Here is a 24,835-nt window from a genome sequence, read left to right on the forward strand (position 1 = left end):
ATCGCGGCATCTGCCGTCGTTCTTTGAATTTTTCTAAAAATACGGAAATGATAAAAATCTGAAATACGAACAATCCAAACTGCTCTCCAAAACTTCCGTTGACAAAATATTTTTGTTTTGTATCCCCTTCAATATCAGTCACTTAGTGCGATCCCCTTCGTAATAATCCTAAGGAATTAAAGTTATTAACATACTTAGATAGTACACAAGAATTGAGAAATATAAAATATGATGGAGAAAATATTTCAATTTTAATCATTTCTTAAACGTTTCAAGAAAAATTAAAAATGACAAAATAAGATTAAATTATACAAGTTAAGTCTCATTTATAAAATTATTACGTTGGTCTACTTACAAAAAGTATTCAAATTAGCAACTAATCACTATATTAAATGTGTAAATCACACTAACGGCCACATGTTTCCACGCTAGATTAATTTCAATATCTATCCATCAAACTATTGTAAAATACATTCCTTTCCTGATATTCCATTATGGAAAAATGATGAATTATGGATCATCCTATCTCTGGTGAGTATAAAATTGTTGGACTTCTATTAATTAGGAACAATATTTTGCGTGAGAGTGGCATACTCCCGAGAGTATAACGATAATTTGAACCTCCGTTTGGATGACATGGGATACAATAACATATGAAATTTGATGACACTAATCAATTGAAATACGTAAAATAAAAATTGATTTTTCACTATTAATCTTAGGATAAAAAAACATTCACTTAAATCTTAGGAGCTATTGTCTTTACGAATATTATTACCGAGAGTAAAATTGGTACGGTAGAAGGGAAGGATAAGTGATTATAGATTTGCTTTTACAAAGACTTTTTATAAAGTAATTGTTAAAAAACTCTTTCAAAACAAAATTGGTTAGTAATTAATATAAAGATTTATATATTATATATATATATATATTATTTATATATATGTATATATATATGTATATATATGTGTATATATATTATTTATATATATGTATATATATGTATATATATATATATATATGTATATATATGTGTATATATATATATATATATATATATATATATATATATATATATATATACATATATTGTATTCAAGAACCGTTAAAGAAGAGGAAATATGGACGTGATGGATCACTGTGACCCTAGTTACGCACATTTCGTACAATAGTAGGTGACAAATATAATTTAAAAGTATTCTTTTTTACGCTTTCCTAATGAAATATAAAATAGTAATCATTATCATGAAATAAGTAAATATTAAGCAAATTTCATCACCAGCCATGAAAAAATTATACATTTTTGGGCTATTTCAAAACTGAGACACATGAAAAGATAAATGGACATATTTTATTGATTATTTCAATTGTGACATCTTGACCAGATTTATAATAGGCATTGTTTAGCTTATCACGTGACAGAATTACTCAGTCTTCCCCAAAAGCGATATGCCGAGTAGTTTTCAAATCCCTGACCCCCGGATTTAGTACGTTTAATGTGGATATCCTCAGAAATAGCTCATATTTATGGGTTATTATTATAGGTAATCCACCGGTGAGAGTACGTTTTGAAGGAACACAACTATAAAATAAATATCTTGTCTCTCCTAAAAAATAACACCCAGCATCCTACGCTACAACAAACCCCTCTTCATCTTCTTATACTTCTTTCTTCCCTTCAATCCGCCCAAAAATCCTATCCTATTCCTGCCTATTTCTCGTTTGCCCAATATTCTCCCCTCCATCACAGTCTTCAACACCCCACTTCCGATCAATATGCTTTGCATCCATTTTTCCTGCCTCCTTAGGATTTTTCCCTCTGCTTAACCAACATTCCCAGCACTCCCTTATTTGTTTTCTTTTCTGCCCATATAACCTTCTCCACATCCACGTTTAAAATGCCTCTAATCTGTACCTATCATCCTGCTTCAATGGTCATGCTTCCGCGTCGTTCATAACCACGCTCCATATCCGAGTCTCTAAGCCGTTGCTTAACATCCTTACCCAGCAAAGGCTTTCATCAATTCCCTTCATGAAAGCCTCTTTGCCTGACGCAATTCTTCTAATTATGTCCTGATTACTTTGACCATTTTATCCTATATAACACTTCCGAGATAGGTGAACTGTTCCACCTGCTCTAGTTTACGAACTCCAATTTTAATATTAAACATAGTTTTCCTCTTTATAAAAAACTGCGTAACCTTTGTTTTATTTGCATTTATTCTCACTCCATATCTATCGTACTGACTTTCTTATGCACTCAGCAATGCTTGTAACCCCTTGACTGACTGACAAACTACAACTTGGTCATCTGCAAACCTAACTGATTCTACGGATTCCCCGCCGACTTTCATTTCTATCTCCAGTTCTTCCCATGCCTCTATTATCATTTCCTCTTCATACAGCAACGGTGATAATGGGCAACCCTGCCTTACACCTCTTCTTAACCCTACCCATTCGGACTCCCCGTTCCCCATCCGCACCTGAGCAGTGTGCGACATGTGTAGATTGCGGATTAGCCTCCTGTCCCTCCTATCTATCCCTATTTTTTTGCAATACACTCATTATTTTTTCCCAATTCACTCTATTATATCTTTAATTGAAGTGATTAATAAGGAATGAAAATATCAAAATACAATGATAATTTATATTCATTATAAATATAAAAAAGTAAATCACACTCTCAACATTTAAAGCCAGCAGTAGTAATGCATAGTATTTATTGTCATTTTGATATTAACTCGACAGCAGGAGTCATACCAAATGTATAATCACCTGCTTAAAATTCTGTAAATGTATGACAACACAATATTCACCCAAGAGGTGAGATTAGAGCGAGTTATCGGTGAGCGTGTCACCTAACGAGAAAGCTAAATTGGCCAAATCACAAACTTCAATTGCTATATAAAGAACAATAATACTTATTCTACACATAAATTTCACAACATCCAAGAATAAGGCAGAAAAAATCTTATATGCAGGGCAAAATTTCCGAGTTATCGTGACCAAAGTCATAAATGTGTAAAATATAAAGACAAAAATATAATAGAAGGATGATATAATATATTTTGCACAACATTAATTAACTTTCTAATTTCACAAAATTCATACGGTAGCTACATTAATGAGTAGTCAGTAACTGTCCAAAAACTACCTTAATTGATAGACTACCTAATAATAATAATAATGATATCCATTACTATTTTGCCACCATCATTCAACCAACTCCCTTCCTCTCTCACTTTTTGTGGTTAAAATAGCTATCTGACCAGAAAACAAGTGTGAATGCCCAAAACGTTGCTTTAAATATCAGAAAAAACGCTATTTTTTTCGCAATCTTCGTTGCCGAAATTATTTTATTTTAATGTTATCCTTCGAACTTACATACCATTGATTATCTAAAAAAAATGCCCATTATGCCTCTTGGATTTCGAAAAATAAAAGTAACCAGCCTACTCCGCTTTTCGGTTTATAAATTCATATTTTCATTTGGAATACTGTTTTTATAGCATATGGATGTGAGGCGGTATGATCTCAACTAGAGAGCAGGAAACGGTGGCCCGGATAACACCTCCATGTTACCCACTTTTCTTACAATATCTCATCTCGCCCTCTGATATCTCCAGGTTTGAGTGCATTGTAAGGCGCAATCAATTACAACGCACCGAACATCCCAGCGGAGTACTTACCCCCCTCTCCTCTCTCCGGACTCCTTACGCTCTTGATCCTCGCTAGGGACAGCGACGACCTGATGGCTCGGGCCAAGTGCCCACACGCCTTGCTCCCGCACGCAGTCGCGACTTCCGGGGGGCGCGGCCGCCTCCGCCGGTGTCTCAGGGCGGCGGGCGTCGGGGGATCCGACGGGCGCCGCATCGGAGGGAGCCGTCGGGGGGTGGGGGACGGAGGGTCGCTGCCCCTGCCATCCCTATCCCCCCGGGGACACGCGCACAAGAGCTTCAGGGTGATGGCTTCGAGCAAGAACTTTTGGAAGGTGCCTTCAAAGCGTCTCTAAGGCATTCACAATGTCGACTCCCTTAGAGATTGCGGCTGCGTCAGCGATGGTCCTCTTTGTCTTTGCGATACAATTATTCAATGGATTCAGCCTTTTAGCAAGCGGAAATAGCTTATATTACTTGAGGAATATTATCCATAATGTAGTATCACATGAGGCGCACAAACGAATTTACAATTCAAGATCATCCACGGCCCAAGCTATCAAAATTTTAATGCAAATAAGGGAGGCAGAATACTGCAATAAAAATTGAATATAATTATCTCTCTTGATTTCAAAGTACCTATTTGGTCCTAGAATTCTTGCTGTTATAAAACCTCAAGTAACACTGTGCTACTTGTATGGGATGTGAATGAGGTAAATTTCCAGAAATAACATCGAAAGTGATGTCTGATTAAACTATTTGCAGCGTTTCAAGAGTCATCTGAGCCCAATTTTCTGAAGCCCTATATGGATTACTTTACGTTATTGTAGCGCGTGGCATGTCGTTGTATTTCATACTTATATATCCATTATGTTTTTTAATAAATCAAATATTAAGAACAAATTAATTTTGATGATTTAAGTATCGTTATCGAAAAGATATTAATTTAACAATTACATACGTAGGATAGAGTGGGTTTAACACGTAAATACCGCATAAAACACGCAAATACTTATAAAATGTATGCATGCTGCGATCCTCAGTCCCGAGAGTCTATTAGAAAAATGGCATTTCCGCTACAATCCTGGTGACAGGGCACAATTTCAAGGTAGTTAAGAAACATACCGGAAACAAAACAAAACATGCTACACTGATACATGTGATTACAAAATAATGGATGAAAACATTGAGACAATAGCCAATGCGGAGACACTTTCATTTAACCTTGAGCCTAAGTTGCAGTTTACCGAATTTTATGCGACGCATTAACAAAAACTGCGAAAGAAATATTCAATCTTCCGGTAGGATGGGGATTACATCACAAGAGTCTTACTCTTGATGCGGGAAGTGACGTTCAATTTTCGAGATTGAAACAGACCTGCACGCTGCGGAGCGTAACAGTTTGTCACCGCCCTTGCAGCCATTCAAACTTTAAAAAATCTTTCGCGACATATTCCGTCACGGCCATCACTCGTGATTCAAGTAATCGTGAATCCGTCACCGCGGCACGGGATATCGGTGACCTATTACAGGGAAAAGTCCACCTTCCCAATCACTGAACACCACTCAAACAGCTCACGCTTTCTGTGAATATTAAATAAATTGATACCAGATCCTCGTATAGCGATTTCCATTTATCTTCAACGAACCACTTTTTCAAGAGACCACTGTTTCACGTTAGTTGCGGTCATAAAGCATTCATAGCAGTGGCTGATGTCACTTCAAACTGAAACGTTATCAAAACACACGGTAACAACGTCACGCAAAATCCTGCAAAGAACAATCGGAAATCAATCGGGAACTGGCCACACGAATGGAACACGATGATTCTGCATCACACAGTTCATGTGCATTCTCAGAATTTTTAATTCTCTTTGTTTTTTTCTAAAAATAGCAGCAATCTCATCAGATAAACTAGTTCCAACACAAAACTTTGACGAAAAATCAGTCAGCAAACTCGACATTCACCATCCTCAATTTGGAGCGAACTTTCATGATAGATTGCAGAGACTTATTTATACAGAGAATTCTTTCCTTGATCATGCCAGAGATGAAATTGAACCTTGAACTAGGAGCCTCGCCTTTTGGAGATTTTAATGCTCCCAGATCGAAGGCCTGACGGGGAGAAGAGATCACCATCGAGAGGACGTGCGTTTGATTCCCCTGACGTCCGAAGACGCCGGTGAGCAGGCCGAGATCGGAGTTCTCGCGAAGGGATTGAGAAGAAGAATAGAAAGATCAGGAGAGGTGCTCGGGAAGACGTTGCGCCGGAGAGAGAGAGAGATGCAGGGAAGGGGGGTGGGTGGGGTTGAGTAGGAGGAAGGCCTGCGACTTCTACGGTGGTTTGAGATGGACGAGGGGGATGAGGTTAATGGCTGTGGATGGGAGGGCAGGAAGAGCGATTGTTGTTTTGGGGTGTGACGAGAAGACTCCTTGATTCCACGCCGGCACCTCCGCTTCCGCTCTCTCAAGAGGGCGCTCGCGGCATCATGTATCCAAGATCCTCATCCCCACCCCGAAAACCTCTTCCTAAAAAATCCCAATTCTTTGGCAACATTGTGAGCTTAACTGTACATTTTCCAATTCTCTTCTTTGCATGATGTGAAACATTTTATGCTGTGGTTAAATAACGTTTTTCTTTATAGTCTACCTTCTTCCCTTGAAAGAGCGGAAATTATATTATTCTCAAATATTTCATAGATATATGTCAGTGAAGAACGCAGACGCTAAGGGTATGAAAGAAACAATTTTACGTCGATTGAATATTCGCTAATACAAAAAGTGAGTGATCCAATTTGACCAGTGACTTATAATTTGATAGTAATCATCTAAAATGGCATGAAGTTCGTCGCAGAAAATATCCCAAATATATCGCCTCAGGGTGGGAAAGAGAACGACCTCCTTTTTAAAATAAAGAGGACGAGGAAAGACCAACTTCCACGAAAAAACCTAAGATTTATATTTCCTAAGAACAGTACTAATTCGAGGTTTCAATTCATCAATATTCACAAACAAATACCCCTAGCGTCCATTATAACAAAAGAAATTCACTAGTAGGTCATTCCAAAAAATAGTACACCCAATTAAAATAGTAGGTTCCGAAGATTGATTGTTGAAATACTCGGAAATTCAGCAAGTTTCGTATTAATCTCTTATTATCTTCAATGAATCAATTATTTCAATATCTTTTTACAAAATATAACGCTCTGTATTTATGTTTGCATTTGGCATGAATTTGAAAAAGCAAAACGATTCAAATACCTCTTTATTATGACATAAAACGCATTTGATGGCAGGTTGAGCAACTTGTTGACATTTTTTCCATTTTGAATTAGGAAGAAAAATGATTGTGTTGGTGTAAGAATTTCATGTGTGTTTAAAAACTTTCCTAGAAACTATATTTATTAAGCCTCCCATTAGGCGTGACGTTGACTTAGACTACCTTTGTATCTACGTAAGGCTAACTTGCTCGTGATGAAAACGCAACTTTTGTTGAATCATGCGTTGCCGAGGACAAAAGAAAACTGGAAAATTATCTGTGATACCGGAAGGGGTGTTATGCAAGCACGTGTGCTCCTGCTCGGCCATGCATGAATTAAAATCGTAGCTTGGACTAAAAAGTCATTTCAAGGGCAATGTTCTGCAATAAGATATTTCAAGAGTTGCATCTTTCCCAGTAAATAATTGGCTTTACAAGAATATAGTCTGCATAATTGGTAACAGGTAACAAACCTTCTTCAGGCCTGCAGTTCTCAACAAATGAGAACAAATCTAAATCTCGACCATTAACAGAAAGGCTGTATTCCTAGTCTATAATAGCCTTAGGCTAAAAAGAAAGGTGGGCTCATCACTTCTATTTATCGAAATTTTGTAGGTATGCAATTCCGGAATTTAAATTGTTAATTTAAATTACACATTCACATGAAATCAAAAACATAAACAAACTTCAATTATCCATGCAGTTATTTTACTTTTACGTATTTCTTTCGCTCGCAGCGTAATCTTTCTTTGCCTGATTGATTGTTACACATTTTAATTTCAAGGATAATAACAAATGAAAGTGACGAATTGATAATTCCAAATATTTAATCAACGAGCATTATTTGTAAACTATTTCATTTTACACTTGGCTTAATTTGATTCATTCCAAAAAACAAATCTTCAAAATAATACCTATCGTAAAGTTAAAAGGTTGTTTATTTGTTATTCCAATTAGACCAGAATTCAATATTAGGGAATAATACGTAATAAAAATCGCCCTGGAAACAAATATCACGTCACGCAGTGAGTGTGTAATCTGGGAACCCAGGATTACTTCAGGACACGAAAACAAGGATAAGTGAAAGCTTGATTAAAGTAGCAATCCTGCAAAGTTACTAAAGAGGAAAGGAGAAAGTGATACACCGGATTGATCCTGTAATTCACAGGAAAACGACCAAATTAGGGATATGTAAAATCCAATAGGATCAAGAATTCAACACCTCCTTCTACCGTTCGTCATAGCTACATTTAGAATGACATAGCAGCAAATGCCACTCTCTCCTTTGCGGGCTATATCTGTCGATAGCTGGTGTCAAGGAGCCCCCTCCCACACTTCCTCCAGGAGGTTCGCGCTGTACTATAATGATGAAGGGGAACTATCGACTGAATGGAATTCATAGACCATGTTAGTTTTATTGTGATAACGTCACTCTGGTTTCAATGAGCACCTGTGTTAGCTATCGCGTATTTAACTTATAGCATTGTCCGGTACGCCTTATAATACCCTCATGAAATTGATCTATAAGAAAAGAATCTACTTCATTTATTTTCAATATGAGGAGATTTCTAATTTATTCGATTTTTGACTCAGCATGAAGCTGAGCTCTGAGTTTAGTATAAAAACTACGGCGGGTCGCGGTAGTTCACGGGGTAAAGCGTTGGACTAGTGACAGGAGGGCCCGGGTTCGATTCCCGGGCAAGCATTTCTGGGCACCTGCAGCTCCACCCAAGGCATGTGATTTTTTGAGAACCATATCTTCCAAGGAAATCATGATCGGCACAGGGAATGGGTAGGGACAGGGTGTATATATGTACATGTATATATATATATAATTATATATGTATATATCACTTGTTGAACTATACATATATATACGAGGGTCATCCGGAAAGTAGTACCCGTTCGTGCCGCATGAAGTGCTGACGACGCGAGTAGCCGCTGGACGAGGTCAGATAGCTTCAGTGGCTTGTCTGCCTTCTCTGAGCCAAGTTGCGTGACGCTAGCATTGCCTGTGTTGTTTCTGTGATTGTTTACAATGTTTAAAAAAATTGAGAACGCCGCCAGTTGTGAAGTGAGGGCAGTGATTAAATTCCTCAATGCAAGAAACGTTCGCCCATGTGATATTCATCGCCAATTAAAGGAGGTGTATGGAGACAATGTAATGGACGAGTCGTCTGTTCGGCGGTGGTGTCGCAACTTCAACATGGGGAGGGGGAACACACACGACGATGAGCGTTCGGAGAGACCGTCTGTCATTACAGACCAACTGGTGAGCTCAGTTGACGAATTCGTGAGGAACGATCGGCGCGTCACAATTGATGACATCTGTGAGCATTTTCCCAATGTTTCTCGAACAATTGTTCATGAAATTGTTAAACACCATCTGCATTATGCAAAAATTTGTGCAAGATGGGTCCCTCGCGTATCTCAATGAGCTGGCGGCGAAGGACTATGCAGCAGGAATACAGAAACTTGTCACACGTTATGACAAATGCCTTAATTTGCTTGGAGATTATGTTGAGAAGTAGTTTAAAGTATCCTCTTTAAAATAAAATTTTTTATGTTTGTTAATATTTACTTTTGTCTTTTTATTTCACGAACGGGTACTACTTTCCGGATGACCCTCGTATATGTATATATATATATATATATATATATATATATATATATATATATATATATATATATATATATATATATATATATATATATATATATATATATATATATATATATATATATATATATATATATATGTATATGTATATATATATATGTATATGTATATATATATATATATATATGTATATATATATATATATATATATATGTATATATATATATATATGTATATATATATATATATATATATATGTATATATATATATATGTATATATATATATATATATATATATATATATATATATATATATATATGTATATATATATATATATATATGTATATATATATATATATATATATATATATATTTTTTTTTATAACAAAGTATTTCGGAAACATCTAAAAGCATAATACATTATATTTATTTCATTGTGAAGGCAGGTTCCAGATTAATTTGACAGAATTCCTTCAAAATCCAATGGAATGCTTTAGGAATGGCATAATTGAGGAACGAGATATTGGAAAAGTCAACATAAATATTTTCCAAATGCCCAACGAGATGCGGGGGCCTGAAGTGGAAGAGTGTTCATAATATTTCGTCATTTTCGTCTCTCTAATCTAACATCGAAATTTTTCAGGTAAATCCAGGAAGAAAGATAAAATATATCAAAACCCCAAATGTATGCAACATCAAATTTAATTTTTGATTGGATCGCATTTTCACTCTAGGTTCACGCTTTTCACTGAAACTTGCAGAACTTAGCGGAATGAGTAAATAAAGAGGTCGGGTTCCTGTCTGTATATTGTGGCATAGGTGTTAGCGTAATAAAGATGCTTTTTGGGTTGTGAAATAGTACGAAGTTACCCTCATACTCCCTGCATAATATGCCATGGCGTCAACGTTTTAGCAAACGCAACGCCTCGTTTCCGTAGGCTGTGGCCTTGAGCGCGGAACGTTGTAACCGTTGTTTCCTTCCTTCTCCCTCATTCACCACACCATAGCCTTAATTATCCCGTGACCCGATTGGATTGCTTCCGTTTGAATCTGCTCTCAGATGGTCAACGCGAACATCGGATTCATGGTTTTCCCCACGCGCGCGTGCTTTAATTGGTAAGAAATCTACAGTGAGAACAAATGGGATAGATTCTTTCACAAATGCACGCATCTCGAATGCATCGAGAAAATATTATTTCGTGAAGGCGCGTGACGCGTAGAGTGAATGAAGCCTAGAGGTAAAAACGACGCGATGCCGACTTGCTCATTAATTCGAAGAAATCATAAGGGTCATAGTTTATCCCAGGAGATGCTTAGGTGGCCAGAAATTCGACGCAGCATTCGAGCATTTCGGATAAACCTTTCAGGGTGCTATTTATTCATCCACCGTTTAGCTGTAATCGCCAGCATACATCCGAATTTAGATTCGAATTGGTGCGCAAATATTTGCGAATTACGAGCCTGTCTATGAACATGAAGTCATGCTGCAGTTTAAATTCAATAGATGAAGAGAAACTATCCCCTGAATAAAGAAATGTAAGAAGGTTTGTGTTCCCTATATCGAGCAATAAAATCCAAATGTATCACTATGAATGAAATACTTATTTAACACATTTAACAAATAATGACAAAGAAAATTATCAGTTAAAATCAGTTAGAAAACTGATTAGTATTTATAGAGCATTCCTCTTCTGGTAATACACTTTTATCTCGATCAATCCTGTAGAAGGTAGAATAATTTGAGAACGTCATTCACGAAAACAGGATATTAGGCGCACATCTTTCGCACTTCTCTTCTGGTGAGGGGCTCTCAATTTCGGGTCATGTGAGAAGTGCATACGATTTCTCCAATCTATTTCAATTCAGTATGTGGTTCTCTAATACGTCCAAATACGCCGTGAATCTTCCGCATTTTATAACTAATAATAAATCATCGAGAAATAGAAACGAATGTGGCGTCTGCAGAGAATCTCTGGTGAGATGGTGCCCCACAACTTAGCGGCAGATCGCAATCAACTCTCTTCGCTCATTGAATAGCATCGGTTTTGAGAGCTTCCAAAATATGAGAATGAAGCGGGATGGAGACGGTGAAATGGATGAAAATCATAAAAAATAAAAAAGTGTCAAACAGGTAAGTAGTTGGAAAGGACACTGTGGAGTGGTAGTGGACTGAGCAGACAACAAAAAGTGGACCGGGAGTATGACTGAAATATCGTAGATAAATTAAAGATACCATGAGTGGGAGAATAGTATGAGTGATATGAGGAAGCGGTCGGGTAATGTCCTTGTCTGATAATCAACAAACCACTGATTCGATTCCTGCCTAGGTGGGTTTTCTTCTACCTTGAGTTTGGGATCATTGTCGTTATTAAAATGTTTATATTTCTATGCACAGCACTAGGCTAATTTTGGATCCGTGATAAAGAAAGGATTTGGACATATTTGGATGGTGAACGTAGATAAACTGGAGGAATAGGCACCGACAAATTAGTAACAACATGTATTTAAGTATTACATGAAATAAAAACCAGTAGAGACATATACAAAAGGGATACGATTTAAGAAAAGCGGCAGCACTCGAGGCGATAATCCTTCAAACATAAAGTAAATGGCGATACAATTAGGCAAATGGGATTAACGATCTTCCAGATTTGTATGCAATAATTGCGTTACTCACAAATTGTGAATTGTTTTACCTCACCTTTGACACAGCTGCGGTGTCCGAGTGGTTAAGGAGTTGGACTTGAAATCCAATGGGCACTGCCCGCGCAGGTTCGAATCCTGTCCGCAGCGAATTTTTTTCGCTATATATTTTCCTCACCCACTAAATGGACTTAAATATATAGGGAGAAGCTTTTTAGGATTATCTTTTTAGCCAATTGGGCTTTAGAATAGACCAAATGGAATTAGTGTGCGAGGATAAAGTGTGGCTGAAATGTCGAGCGATCAGAAGTAGCTTCTCTATAGCTAATACTTCGAAGTATCAAAGAACACACTTCAGCCTCAATCTAACCCTGCAAAACACTGCTGCGCCCCCCACAGATTCTCTGTGGTTATTGGTGTCCTTAAAGAACGTGCTATTCTAAGATATCGCGATACCTGAGCCCTTGAGGTTGATCACGTGCGACTTGCCCATCCAGTACGTTTGGAAGGTCCTTTAATCAATAGTGACAAATCCAGAGCGTATGAGGACGGCCTTGGGAGTTGAAGAAAGCGGGACGGAGATGAGCAGAACTAGTGTGGGGGGCACAAGGAAACCTGGGGCTTTATGGGAGTGAGGTAACCCCAGATGATGGCGATTCTGACAGAGCACAAGAGGGGAAGGGGAGTGAGTGGGAACCGAGGGTGGAGGAGAGAGGCGGCAGCTGAGAACGGCACTGCGACGTTGTTGCCCATACACTCCCGACCCCCCGCTCCGTCCCCTCCCTCGGCTCGCCCCCTAACCCCTCCGCCACCAATCGAAAGAAGCAACAATGGCAGGCGGGTCGCGGAAGTGGCCTATTCCGGAGCAGGGCGGGGGTGACGTCAGGGAAGTGGGGGAGTAAGGGATGTCGGGGGTGAGGAGCTGAAGTTGGCGTTAGAGGGTGAGAGAGAGGAGGACGAAAAGAGATGAGGAAGGCGGGAAGGGGAGCAATTAAGTTCCGCGCAAAGGAGGAGAGGGAACGGGAGAGAAATACGCACAGAGAGGGGGGAGGAGGAAAGCATTGACTAAGCAGAAAAACCTGCCTCTCATTGCACCCCGTAGTTATGTTTTTCTTGAGGACAAAAAAAATATCATTAATGAGGAGAAGCATTGACGTTCCATTCTTAAGAGGGTGTACCTCACGTGTAATAGTCTTGAATCCACTTCTCATCTACCTTACGGAACGCTGAAAAGGGTCACCCCACCGGTGGCTTAGCTATACAGCACGCGGTAGATAGAAGAACAACGAGAAATTCTTCCGAGGCTCTTTTTTTGAAAAATCATGCTTTGAAATGTGATTGGCGTCCTGTTACCTACAGTAAAATGAGTACTGCCTCCATTTTACTCAGGAGTGGAATCATACAGGAGTACAATTTAGATTATCACATATACTCCTACACAAGTCCACTATCGACCATAGTTGTGTTCAATACTTGGATGGAATATCCACTGTCCTCATCACCATCCAAGAAAACTCGATTGTTTCCAACAAATGCTTTGCAATTAATCAATTTGAATATTGATAATAAGTTCAAATGTATCGGCTTTGATACCTCAATGGTAAAATCTACAAGGTACCTTCTCATATCCATAAATATTAATAATGTACCCATTACCCAATCATTGTTCCAGGTGGATTCAGCATTTCTACCTCTGGAATTGCATTGGTGATTGTTACAGTTCAATATGTAATCGAGGTTTGACATTCCAGCATAGCGGTTTGGCATTCAATTCGATCAAAATGGATTTTCTGAATTACACTAGTAAAATTCCAAATGATGTCAACTCTAGGGTATAAGACTTAATTTTTCCAATGAGATAGTGTCGCAATAGTTTTCATACACGATAGAAATGAAATTTTCAGTTTATATGCATGACTTTTTATAAGCGTTTCTTTATAAGGTTTTGGATAGGCACAGATTAACAAACGTCACCTTTCAATGCCTCGCCTTTAAAGGACGTAACCTGATGTCCTACACTACAATAAAAACTTCTTCAATTTCCCTTACTTTCTGTCTAACTTCTATCCAACACGTCACTCTTTTCCTCCCCCTGCCACTTCAGCCAACCATTCTCTCTTCTGCCACAGTATCCATCATCCTATTACCAATTAAAACGCTTTATATCCCATTTTCTTGGCGCCTTCGGATCTCCAAACAACCCTCCTTCCATCTCTGCCATGTTTATACTTCCTCGATTGCTTTCTTTTCCACCCGTTTTACTCTTCCTTCCTAGCATTTGTATTCTTCATTTACAGGGTTCGTCCGGAAAATAAGTGTACTGATTTTTTCCCGCCGCTCCAGGCGCGCCCAGCACCGCTCTGACGGGCTGCGATTGGAGGGGGGTATGTTGGCAAGCGACGCTGAAAAAGGCAGGCGGCTCTGAGCTGTGGTGTAGTGAGGAGCTCTGTTAACGCGAACCTCCACGCTCGACCCACGTCACGGAACGCGATGCCGAAGTTTTTGGAGCAGCGTTATTCCATCAAATGTGCGGTAAAGCTTGGGAAATCGTCTACCGAAACTGTCGGCATGATTAACCAGGCTTACGGGGAGTCAGCCATGTCCAGAAACATGATCTTTCGGTGGCACAAGATGTTCGTGGAGGGCAGAGAAGAGGTCGACGACGAACCACGGCCTGGACGCCCATCAACGACACTCACCGACGAAAATGTGGGAAAAGTTCGCGATGTACTGAACTCTGATCGTCGTCTTAGTGTTCGGATGATAGCAGAGCAGTGTAATGTGCCAAAAACAATAGTGCACGAGATTATTAGGGAGCAATTACAGATGCGAAAAATTTGTGCAAAGTTGGTGCCGAAAGTGCTCAGTGATGATCAAAGACTCAACCGTTTGGAAATCGCGACACAACTAGCGGATCACTGCAAAAATGATCATGAAATGATGTATGGCACCACCGGACTTCTTTCTGTTCCCGAAGATAAAGAGGAGTTTGAAAGGAACGCGATACGGGACTTTGGACGCCGTCAAAGAGGCCGTGACGACGTGTCTTCGAGAGGTTCCCGATGATGCCTTCGCGGGAGCGTTCCAGGAATGGGAACGCCGCTGGAACAAGTGTATCGACTCACAAGGGACCTATTTGGACGAATATTAGCTTAAGATATGTAAAAGTGTAATAATTTTTTTTTCCTGAGCTCAGTACACTTATTTTCCGGACGAACCCTGTACTTTGAATCAGGCATGAAGTAAAATATTTAAAAGTAATGACCAATCCAGTCCAAATAACTAAATCAACTCATTTAAAGATATTGTTAATGTTGGTTCCATCATACAGGAACATCACTGTAACTCTGAAAATTACGAGGACTACTTGTAAAATTTGGGCAGCCTCCGAAATAAAAAAAATATTACAGCCTCTAGTAATAAGAGTAATATTTTTTCTGTACATTTCGTGAAAAATGAATTAATAATGAAAATTAAATGTATAGGAAACGGGAAATTCGGAATCCCCTTTATATTAACGCTGAGAATTGAATGCACCATACATCATCTTATTGAGTTATGATGCTACTGAGAACATAAATGTTTTTTGATAGACTTCATTCAACCTTCAGTTATAATTAAAGCTTTTCTTCTGTAGAATCGAAAGATATTTATCGGATTGTTACCTTTGACATTATAACGCGAAAGTAATCAAGATTTCTTCACCAAAACTTGATCTCAAAGAGGACTGCAGGAAGTCGAAGAGTGTTAAGGTCCAGGATGATGCGAAGTGGGGGTGAGGTGGCCTCTAGTGGCGAGCGTGGGAAAGTTAGGGACGCGGCAAAAAGGTTAGGAAGGCGAAGGACAAAATAAATCCAAGGATAAGTTGATACGCATGCGCCACTCTGACGCAACAATGGTAAATAAAAAAATAGACGAAGCGCCACACATTTCGATATGGTTCGCGTTGTTAGCCCATCCGAGCCAATTAAACAAAGCAATTCCGCGAAGTAAACTCGCTTCAAACGTTCATTGTGTTCCAGCCTCAATGCCTTCCCATTCAGACCTTAAAACTCTATGGGGTCAATTTACTGTTTAATCTCCTTTTTATTGAAGGCGTAGCCGAAACTCAACCATGATACAATAAAATTGAGGCTTTTCCTATCAGTATTAGAGCGAAATAATGAAATCCCAATTATCCTCATGCAAGATTACAATTTTACCAAAGTTCATTATGTCGGGATTATAAATCGTAGTCCACAGTATCACTATTTTACCTTTTAGTGCTCAATCACCGAAGAACTATCGCCCTGTATATATTTCCGAAATGAAAGCTAGAATTGCCCAAGAATTCCCAACAGCTTTAAGCTAGTATAGAGTACATCAGATTAACCAAATCGGAATTTTCAAATCTTACCAGTTAAATTTTTACATTTATTCCATAGCGATGGCATGCTGCAATCATAAATTGAGATGTTATATGTAGTGAAAAGCGACAATGCGATTTTCCGAGGAAGAATATGACGAACAATGAATTTTTGAAATGGCAATGGCAAAAAAAATGAGTGAGATAGAATAGAGTAGTCAGAGAGAACATAAGTTTCAATAACACCCTTTACCACATCAATAATACAGGAATACAATCAAAAAACGGTTTGGTGAGTTCTTTGGCGCAAATTTTCTGTGCTCTATTTCATCAAAATGTAATTCCTGCAAAAAGAAGTCGAATTCAAATAGTTAATGTTCAAAACTACTAAGGATCGTATCGAAACCGTGCAATGCAAAGAAATGTTAACATTTTCACTCCATTTAATAGAAACATCAGCTCATTTAAATACTTCTAATAAGTAGATACTATTAAATTAAATGATGGAACAAGCATTAAAAAAACGGATTGGACTTGAAAATTAAATCGACTGTCCCGTCCACCGTCCCTCTTTGAAACAACAGAAAGCTGAAACATATGCCATATTTCCCCCAAATATTTCTCCAAATAATTTCCTGGATTTTTTGCATCGTTTTGATTAACCTCTTGGTTTGCTTGGATACGTTATACTTTGTGGTATTCTGCTCTGGAAGCTGAATTGGTACCAATGTAGGCTATTTTATTTCATCATTAAAATAAAAATACTTTGCTGTTTACGAACTAGCACTAAAATCCGACTGAAATCTTAATTATTCTTGAAGCACTGAAAGGATTAGTGCGAAGCAAGCTCTTCCCTCGACTATCAAATCAGGCGTTGAATAAATACCCCTCATGTCACATACATGTTATTATATGGCTCCTTATATCGATGATGTCGATACATATCTCTCGATAAATATTGGATATTATGCGGTTGTGAGATTGAAAAGTTAGCACTTACGTTTACCAGTATCATTTCGGCACAATTCACTCTGAATAGACGCTGACGACGACTGGGATGTTGCCATCTTATAACTCCTTCGCTTGGGAGATCCCCCGCAGTCTCTGAAATAACAAAAAGAGGCACATTCAGACTCGTAGAATTCAGAGGAATAAAAAATGACGAGTGAGTACAAGATCTTGATTTTTACACTCGTGGCATGAAATGAGTCTTCGTTTTTTACATCTGACTTTGATGTCCACCTTAGAGTCATGTTTGCACCTGACTCCAAGATAGTTAAAACCTGAAAACAATGAGTGCACTATGTAAACACGACAATTCAAAGGCATTTTTAGCAGAAAGTTTGAATTACAAGGCAAGCTTTCACATTAAACAGAGCACTTTTTAAAATTACGATCTTAAATCAGAGAAACTGCTTGTTTTTTCATGTGAATAGAATCAGTTTGGTAGCAGTGGATAAAAGAAAAATTCGGTTATTAAGGAAATGACGCTGCGCTTGAACGGCTACTGTTTTTATTTGGAGAAGTGTCAGTGAACTCTCTCCTCATTGTCTCCACGCTTTTGTGAGCTATCTGATACTTCTGTACGAAGCAGTTTATTTAATAATTACATGGCTGCGTCACAGAGTAAATTAAGGAGTAATAACACACATTATAATTTAAACTCAAACTACAAAAGACGCATTTTTGTGCCCCAATTCGTATTACAATCGTACGTAAAAATCTGAAGTAAATTACCCAGCCTTTGATTAACGCCCAAAATATTTTCTTTCAAGTTTTAGTATGCCTTCGGGGCGTGGTTTTTAATTAATTTAAGTGTTATATTCTAACTAGAGGGTTCCTAGACAACATTAGCCATTAACAAAAAAGTATTTTCCCAATATTAAGACATTAACAGTAACGGTACAGCAATTTCAAGATATAAAGGGAACAAAACGATACAAATACCAAACGTCATAAAAAATACTATCGCATGCTTTGCGTTAAAATCAGCAGGTTCAAGTTATAACTACTATCAACAATAATACTGGAAAATTTATCTTTATCAATCTCAATGACCTCCTCATCTATTAAACTAACATCAGATTGAAGGTTAAGGTTTGGTTGACATTCAACTGGAGCAGAAGGTCAAAGTGCACAATTAAAGTATTTGATCTTTAAACAAAATAGCTCAAGAACTCCAAAGATAGTTAATTTTATTCTTCAATGCCTCTACTTAAAGTCTAAAACTTATTTGTGATGATATATTGGAAAAGTGATAAAACTCAGCTATTCCCTTTAGAAGAAGCATCGAAATCAAAATGCAAAGGATCGAATAAAGGATTATGTACAAGCGAATATCAGGTGATAAAGTTGAGAATTTCCTATGTTTCTCAAAAAAATAGCACTCCTTTCCCCATGCTTATTTCAGTGTTAGCAGTTAGGAGTAATAGGTCAAAGTAGTTTCAGCTGCTCAAAGTTAACATTTCCAAACGCTTGCGCTTCTAACACTCATATATATGAAATAACATATATGTAGATCAGCAGATAACTTCAATTCACTCGGTGAGGCCCGAACCTGAGATCTTAGAAAAAAACCTCACCCAAAAAAATACAAACATCTATTCAAACAAAGAACGCATGGATAAGCACATATATGAAAGACTGTGGAAGCTCGCCTGTTACCGAATTTGCCGTCTCAACATTTGGCTAACAACAGGGTGCCAGATACGGCCTTTATTTGATCTCCCTTGGCCGGCTGCGCCATATGGGCACTCTTTTAAGAATATTTCGGTGAGAGTATATGCATGCAATTTAGCATTTAGCATAGGGTGACCCTCGTATATACACAACACACCGAACGCAATCCACGTAAATATCATAAGGGGATGGAAACTTGTGGGAACCTTAATCAAATACTTTCAACAACCAGTAATAGACTAAGGTTTATCTATGGTAACGTCATGGCTTCCCACACCAATGATCCGGGTTCTATTTCTAGCGTCAGTGGAGTTTCAGGTGATACTCCGATCCCCATTCGGTTGTCGTAAGCGAAGACCTTCAAATACAGCACGCCTCCCTACGGATGAATGGTGAACTTCTAGCGCTTTTCATCAATGGCAATAGAAAAGTAACAACGCCAGGTTTCTCTTCATCCTTCCCACCAAACGCAAAAACCTTCCTTTTTCCTAAATCACACCTCACGTACAAATTACCCCCGGAAGAAATATTACTACCACTAATTCGGACGATTCAAATCAAAGAGTTTATAGACTAATATAATTTGTTAGTCTACCTTTGTGGATGTGTTTAGAATGGACTCAGACGATACACTCTTGCATATCTCAGCCTTGTCCAAAAATATAAAACCTAATTCTAAAGAAACTGCGGGAGATGCCGCAACAGTAACTTTTAACGGAGTCATCCGCTAATGTGCATTTCAGTGCAACAATTTCAGGGTGTAAAAAGAATTCGCCTTGACTGGGATTCGAACCCAGATCCCTCAATATCCGGTCGAGGGCTTTAGCCACTTAAGCTTTCTAGGCGTCCTCTTAAACTCTGAAATTTTGGGGCTTTTAAAAAGAGAAAACCTCACAGTACATTAAACTGTTCATCGATTTCACATGCATTTTACCTCCCTTTGTTCCATCCAACATCCTCATCCTTTTCCTACCTCTACCTCGCTTGACTAACGTCCTCCCCTCTATCACAGTCTTCAGCTTTCCAATGCCAGTCAAAATGCTCTGCGTCCATGTTTGGCAATAATAAAAAACAAAAAATTCAATTTTCCGTTGGACAAAAGCACCTTAATTAACACCCAGGTTTCGAAGCAGGGATGCATCAACAGGTAATGACTGGTACTCCACGTGACTTATTATTTACAGTGCTCAAACCAACTACTTTAGCCACTTCATTAGTCATGAACACGATAGATCATCAGAGATGATCGAAGATGATCAGAGATACAGTCGAAGGTTAGTAGTATGCCTGTCGTTGACCACAGTCAACGTTGAAATATGTAGATGTCATGGTTGAGCTCCATGGCTTTTCAGTCTCCTTACTGAACCCTACCCAGCAAATATCTGAAAAATAGTTAATGAAATGTGAAATCTGAGCTATGAGTACCCCAGTGGTAAGCTCATGTACGAGGGTCATCCGGAAAGTAGTACCCGTTCGTGAAATAAAGACACAAAAGTAAATATTAACAAACATAAAAAATTTTATTTGAAAGAGGATACTTTAAACTACTTCTCAACATAATCTCCAAGCAAATTAAGGCATTTGTCATAACGTGTGACAAGTTTCTGTATTCCTGCTGCATAGTCCTTCGCCGCCAGCTCATTGAGATACGCGAGGGACCCATCTTGCACAAATTTTTGCATAATGCAGATGGTGTTTAACAATTTCATGAACAATTGTTCGAGAAACATTGGGAAAATGCTCACAGATGTCATCAATTGTGACGCGCCGATCGTTCCTCACGAATTCGTCAACTGAGCTCACCAGTTGGTCTGTAATGACAGACGGTCTCTCCGAACGCTCATCGTCGTGTGTGTTCCCCCTCCCCATGTTGAAGTTGCGACACCACCGCCGAACAGACGACTCGTCCATTACATTGTCTCCATACACCTCCTTTAATTGGCGATGAATATCACATGGGCGAACGTTTCTTGCATTGAGGAATTTAATCACTGCCCTCACTTCACAACTGGCGGCGTTCTCAATTTTTTTAAACATTGTAAACAATCACAGAAACAACACAGGCAATGCTAGCGTCACGCAACTTGGCTCAGAGAAGGCAGACAAGCCACTGAAGCTAACTGACCTCGTCCAGCGGCTACTCGCGTCGTCAGCACTTCATGCGGCACGAACGGGTACTACTTTCCGGATGACCCTCGTAATTCGCGAGAGTGGTGCGTGAAACATAATCGTAAGGAGTAAAAGATTCCCAGGCAATAGCGTCTTACTACCTTGATCAAAAAGTTCCCGGAATAACCACCGTGTGGCGCTCCCATCGTTCCGATTTGAGTTCTGTTTTTTTTTTGTTAAATTGGTACATCTGTTGTTGATATTCCCTTTAAATCTTAGTGTCATAACTTGACATTTGCAAAAGTTACGTAGCCAAGAGTACATCTATCTCTGTGTGTGTTGGCGATTTTTTACAATTGCAGAAATGGATTTAAATTTGCAACAACGAACTTGTATTAAATTTTGCGTAAAAAACGGATTTAGTGGCGCACGGACGTTGGAAATGTTGGAAAAGTGTTTCGGCAACGATTCTCTAAAAAAAACGGTCGTTTACCAGTGGCACGAGCGGTTCAAAAGTGGTCGTGAGTCAATCGAAGATGATGAACGCAGTGGCAGACCATCGACATCGAAAGTCGGTGAAAAAATTGATAAAGTAAAAGAAATGTTGGTCAATAACCGCAAATTAACCATCAGAGAAATAGCGGAGGACTTGAACATTGCCTATGGATCCGCCCAAGACATTGTGGTTAATGATTTGGGTTTCCGTCGTGTAGCATGCCAAAAGACCTCAATTTCATGCAAAAAAGAGACCGTGTTGACGTCGCAAAAGACATGATTTGCGAGGCTGAATCCGATCCCACATTCATCAAAAGGATCATTACTGGAGACGAGACGTGGGTTTATGAGTACGACACGCAATCCAGACATCAGGCAAGTGAATGGCGTTCACCAAATGAGCCGAGACCAAAAGAACCACGTCGTTTTCAGTCAAAAAAGAAGGCAATGCTGACGGTTTTCATGGATTACAACGGTGTAGTGCATCATGAATTTTTGCCAGAAGGCCAGACAGTAAACAAAGAGTATTATTTGGGCGTTATGAGACGTTTGCGTGAAGCAATTCGCCGAAAGAGACCAGAAATGTGGGCAGAAAACTCGTGGATTTTGCACCATGATAACGCACCGTCGCACAGTGCTATCATTATTCGTAATTTTTTGACGAAAAATACAACAAATACCATCCAACAGCCACCGAATTCACCTGATTTGGCTCCCTGTGACTTCTTTCTGTTCAATCGAGTTAAAAAACCATTACGGGGAACGCGTTTTAGCAGCCGAGAGGAAGTAATGGAAAAATCGCAGGAAGCACTGATGGACATACCGAAAACCGAATATAAAAAATGTTTCGAGGATTGGATCAAGCGCTGGCATAAGTGTGTTGCAGTCGATGGGGATTACTTTGAAGGGGACAATATAGATTTAGATGAATAAACTTGTATTTTTAATTTTCTGAATAAATTCCGGGAAATTTTTGATCAAGGTAGTATATAAAAGATCTTCTTAATAAATAGACTCACATTTATGAGAGGTCACCATCTGGTATTACAAAGGCGCTAACTACTAATAAAGCGGTAATATTAATCTATTTTCTATAAGATTCCCAATTAGTACAGTTCAAGAAAAATACGAACCGAGGGAGTGATCATTCTTGTACGATAGAATAATGTTTTTTCCAGTTAACTATACAATTTCCCTTTAACAGTTAGTGGAAACAAAAGAATTCTTTAATATTAGAACGTAATAAAGGAGGCTTCGATTAAAAGACACAATATTGTACAACATTCTAATGAAGCAATCAAATTAATGAATAAATGAGGAACACGACTATTGAAATAAATATAATTATAGTAAAAAGCCTTGTTAAAAGTATTCCTCTGCTTTTGTATCCATGCATAAAGTGCTTTTTTCCCTCTAAATCTATACCGCTTATAAAATTGGGTCCAAAAATAAAATGGGATCTTAGTACCACAGTAAAAAGTGACTTAACTTTTCATTCTTTCTAATACTTGTGATACATTTCATTTTAGCGCCTGACAAACAATTTAAAATGTAGGGATTGGGAGTAAGGTCAAGTCCTTGTCATAAAAAAAGAGGAATCATGTTAATGAGCGCTAATGCATTTAATCGACCGTCTCTAACGCATCTGATGATATAATTCACTTTTAATAAAATAAAAAGCATTATGGAAAATGTGTTAGTTTTGGGCGCAACTTAGTGGAATCGAATCATATGTAATGAAAAACTATAATTTAGTGAATCCACATTATTTTATTTATCAACGATCCAGATTTCGCCGTTCAACGTCATCATTAGGCTCATGATGATGGTAATGAACGCCTTAACACAGGATGTATATAAATAAAATACTGAAGAAACACAAATTTAGTTTTTCATTACATCATGGCCAAAGTCAATTAGAGTTTTAAAAGTAACAACCCAGTAAAAGTGAACGCATTTAATAAACACACTGAATGTGACAGAGAGGCAATTTATTTAGCATCAATTTTACAAATATATATTGATACTGTATTTGAATAACACCTTTTGTCCCACTGACTACGATGAGTATTCGTTATGTTAATTTTTACGGGAACAAAAAACATCATTTCGCAAAATAATGCGCATTACTGGCCATTTCATTTGCTCTCGAGCAATGAGAAAGTATTATATTTAATATATATTTTGCAGGATAACTCGTGATGCAATATACTATTGTCGGCAATTGCTTTTTCCACCGGGATCGAAGACAAGATGCCGGTCACCATCACCACCCCGCCGGCGTTAGATTGAAGATGCAGACATAAAGAGACTTCCGAAAGGTATACTTTTGGGTTGACTCATGATCAAATAAAACTTTAATAATAATTCAGGCTTGAAGAGGGCAAAAAAACGGCGCTGTTTACCATCATACGAAGACTGGCATTTATTTCTTTGCAGTCACTCGAAGGAACCAAAACTTTTCTCGGTCAGCTCGGTGTTTACATTACTGAAGAGCGTGACGTCTCGGTCGTGGGTCGGCCTGCCTAAATCCAATCAATCGCTTCGTTGCGTGCGGGTTTGACATTCATTCGGCCCGTTGCGGGTTCCTTGGGGCCGAAAATCGTCAGCCTAAAGGGAAGAGCACCATCTTCCGGGATAATACGGCAAAGTTGGTGGAAGGAGGTAGAGGGCTCCCACGTCCAGTGTTAAATGGGACGTATTTCGATTTATGTCCCGCTATCGCGTGAAATGAGTCGGAAAATTCCGATCGAAAACTTTTAACTGATTTACGTTTCCGCTAGACGTCATCCTTCATTCCTTCTCTTTCCATCAAACCCTTCTCAGTATCCTAACCCTCCGCCCTTCCTGGATCCCTTCTCCCGTTACCTCCTCCCTCCCTCCATACTTGCCAACTCAAGCCACCCCTACTCCCTCATCCCACTCCTTCACCCATAACTCCCCGGATCTGACGGTACCCGCGGAGGTAGTTCCTCTCTGGGCCGACGGCGGCGCGATCCCTCGACCTCAAGAGGGCGCCACTTATGA

The 24,835-nt window shown here is 38.7% G+C and overlaps 1 protein-coding gene and 1 non-coding gene across 10 annotated transcripts in view; one reads left to right on the forward strand and one right to left on the reverse strand.

Annotated features, from left to right (window-relative positions):
- Positions 1-24,835, reverse strand: part of CAP (Cbl-associated protein) — a 407,290-nt gene that overhangs the window by 178,659 nt on the left and 203,796 nt on the right. For all 9 annotated transcript variants that reach the window (XM_071583869.1, XM_071583868.1, XM_071583873.1 and 6 more), the window contains one exon: positions 17,526-17,629. In XM_071583869.1, coding sequence (XP_071439970.1) covers positions 17,526-17,629 — 104 coding nt within the window. The remainder of the gene's footprint in view (positions 1-17,525; positions 17,630-24,835) is intronic.
- TRNAS-UGA (transfer RNA serine (anticodon UGA)) lies at positions 12,249-12,330 on the forward strand. The gene has a single exon. It is a non-coding gene; the product is annotated as a tRNA-Ser (tRNA).

The sequence above is a fragment of the Hetaerina americana genome, unplaced genomic scaffold (assembly GCF_022747635.1).
Source record: "Hetaerina americana unplaced genomic scaffold, ioHetAmer1.1.p SCAF_15, whole genome shotgun sequence".
NCBI lineage: Eukaryota > Metazoa > Arthropoda > Insecta > Odonata > Calopterygidae > Hetaerina > Hetaerina americana.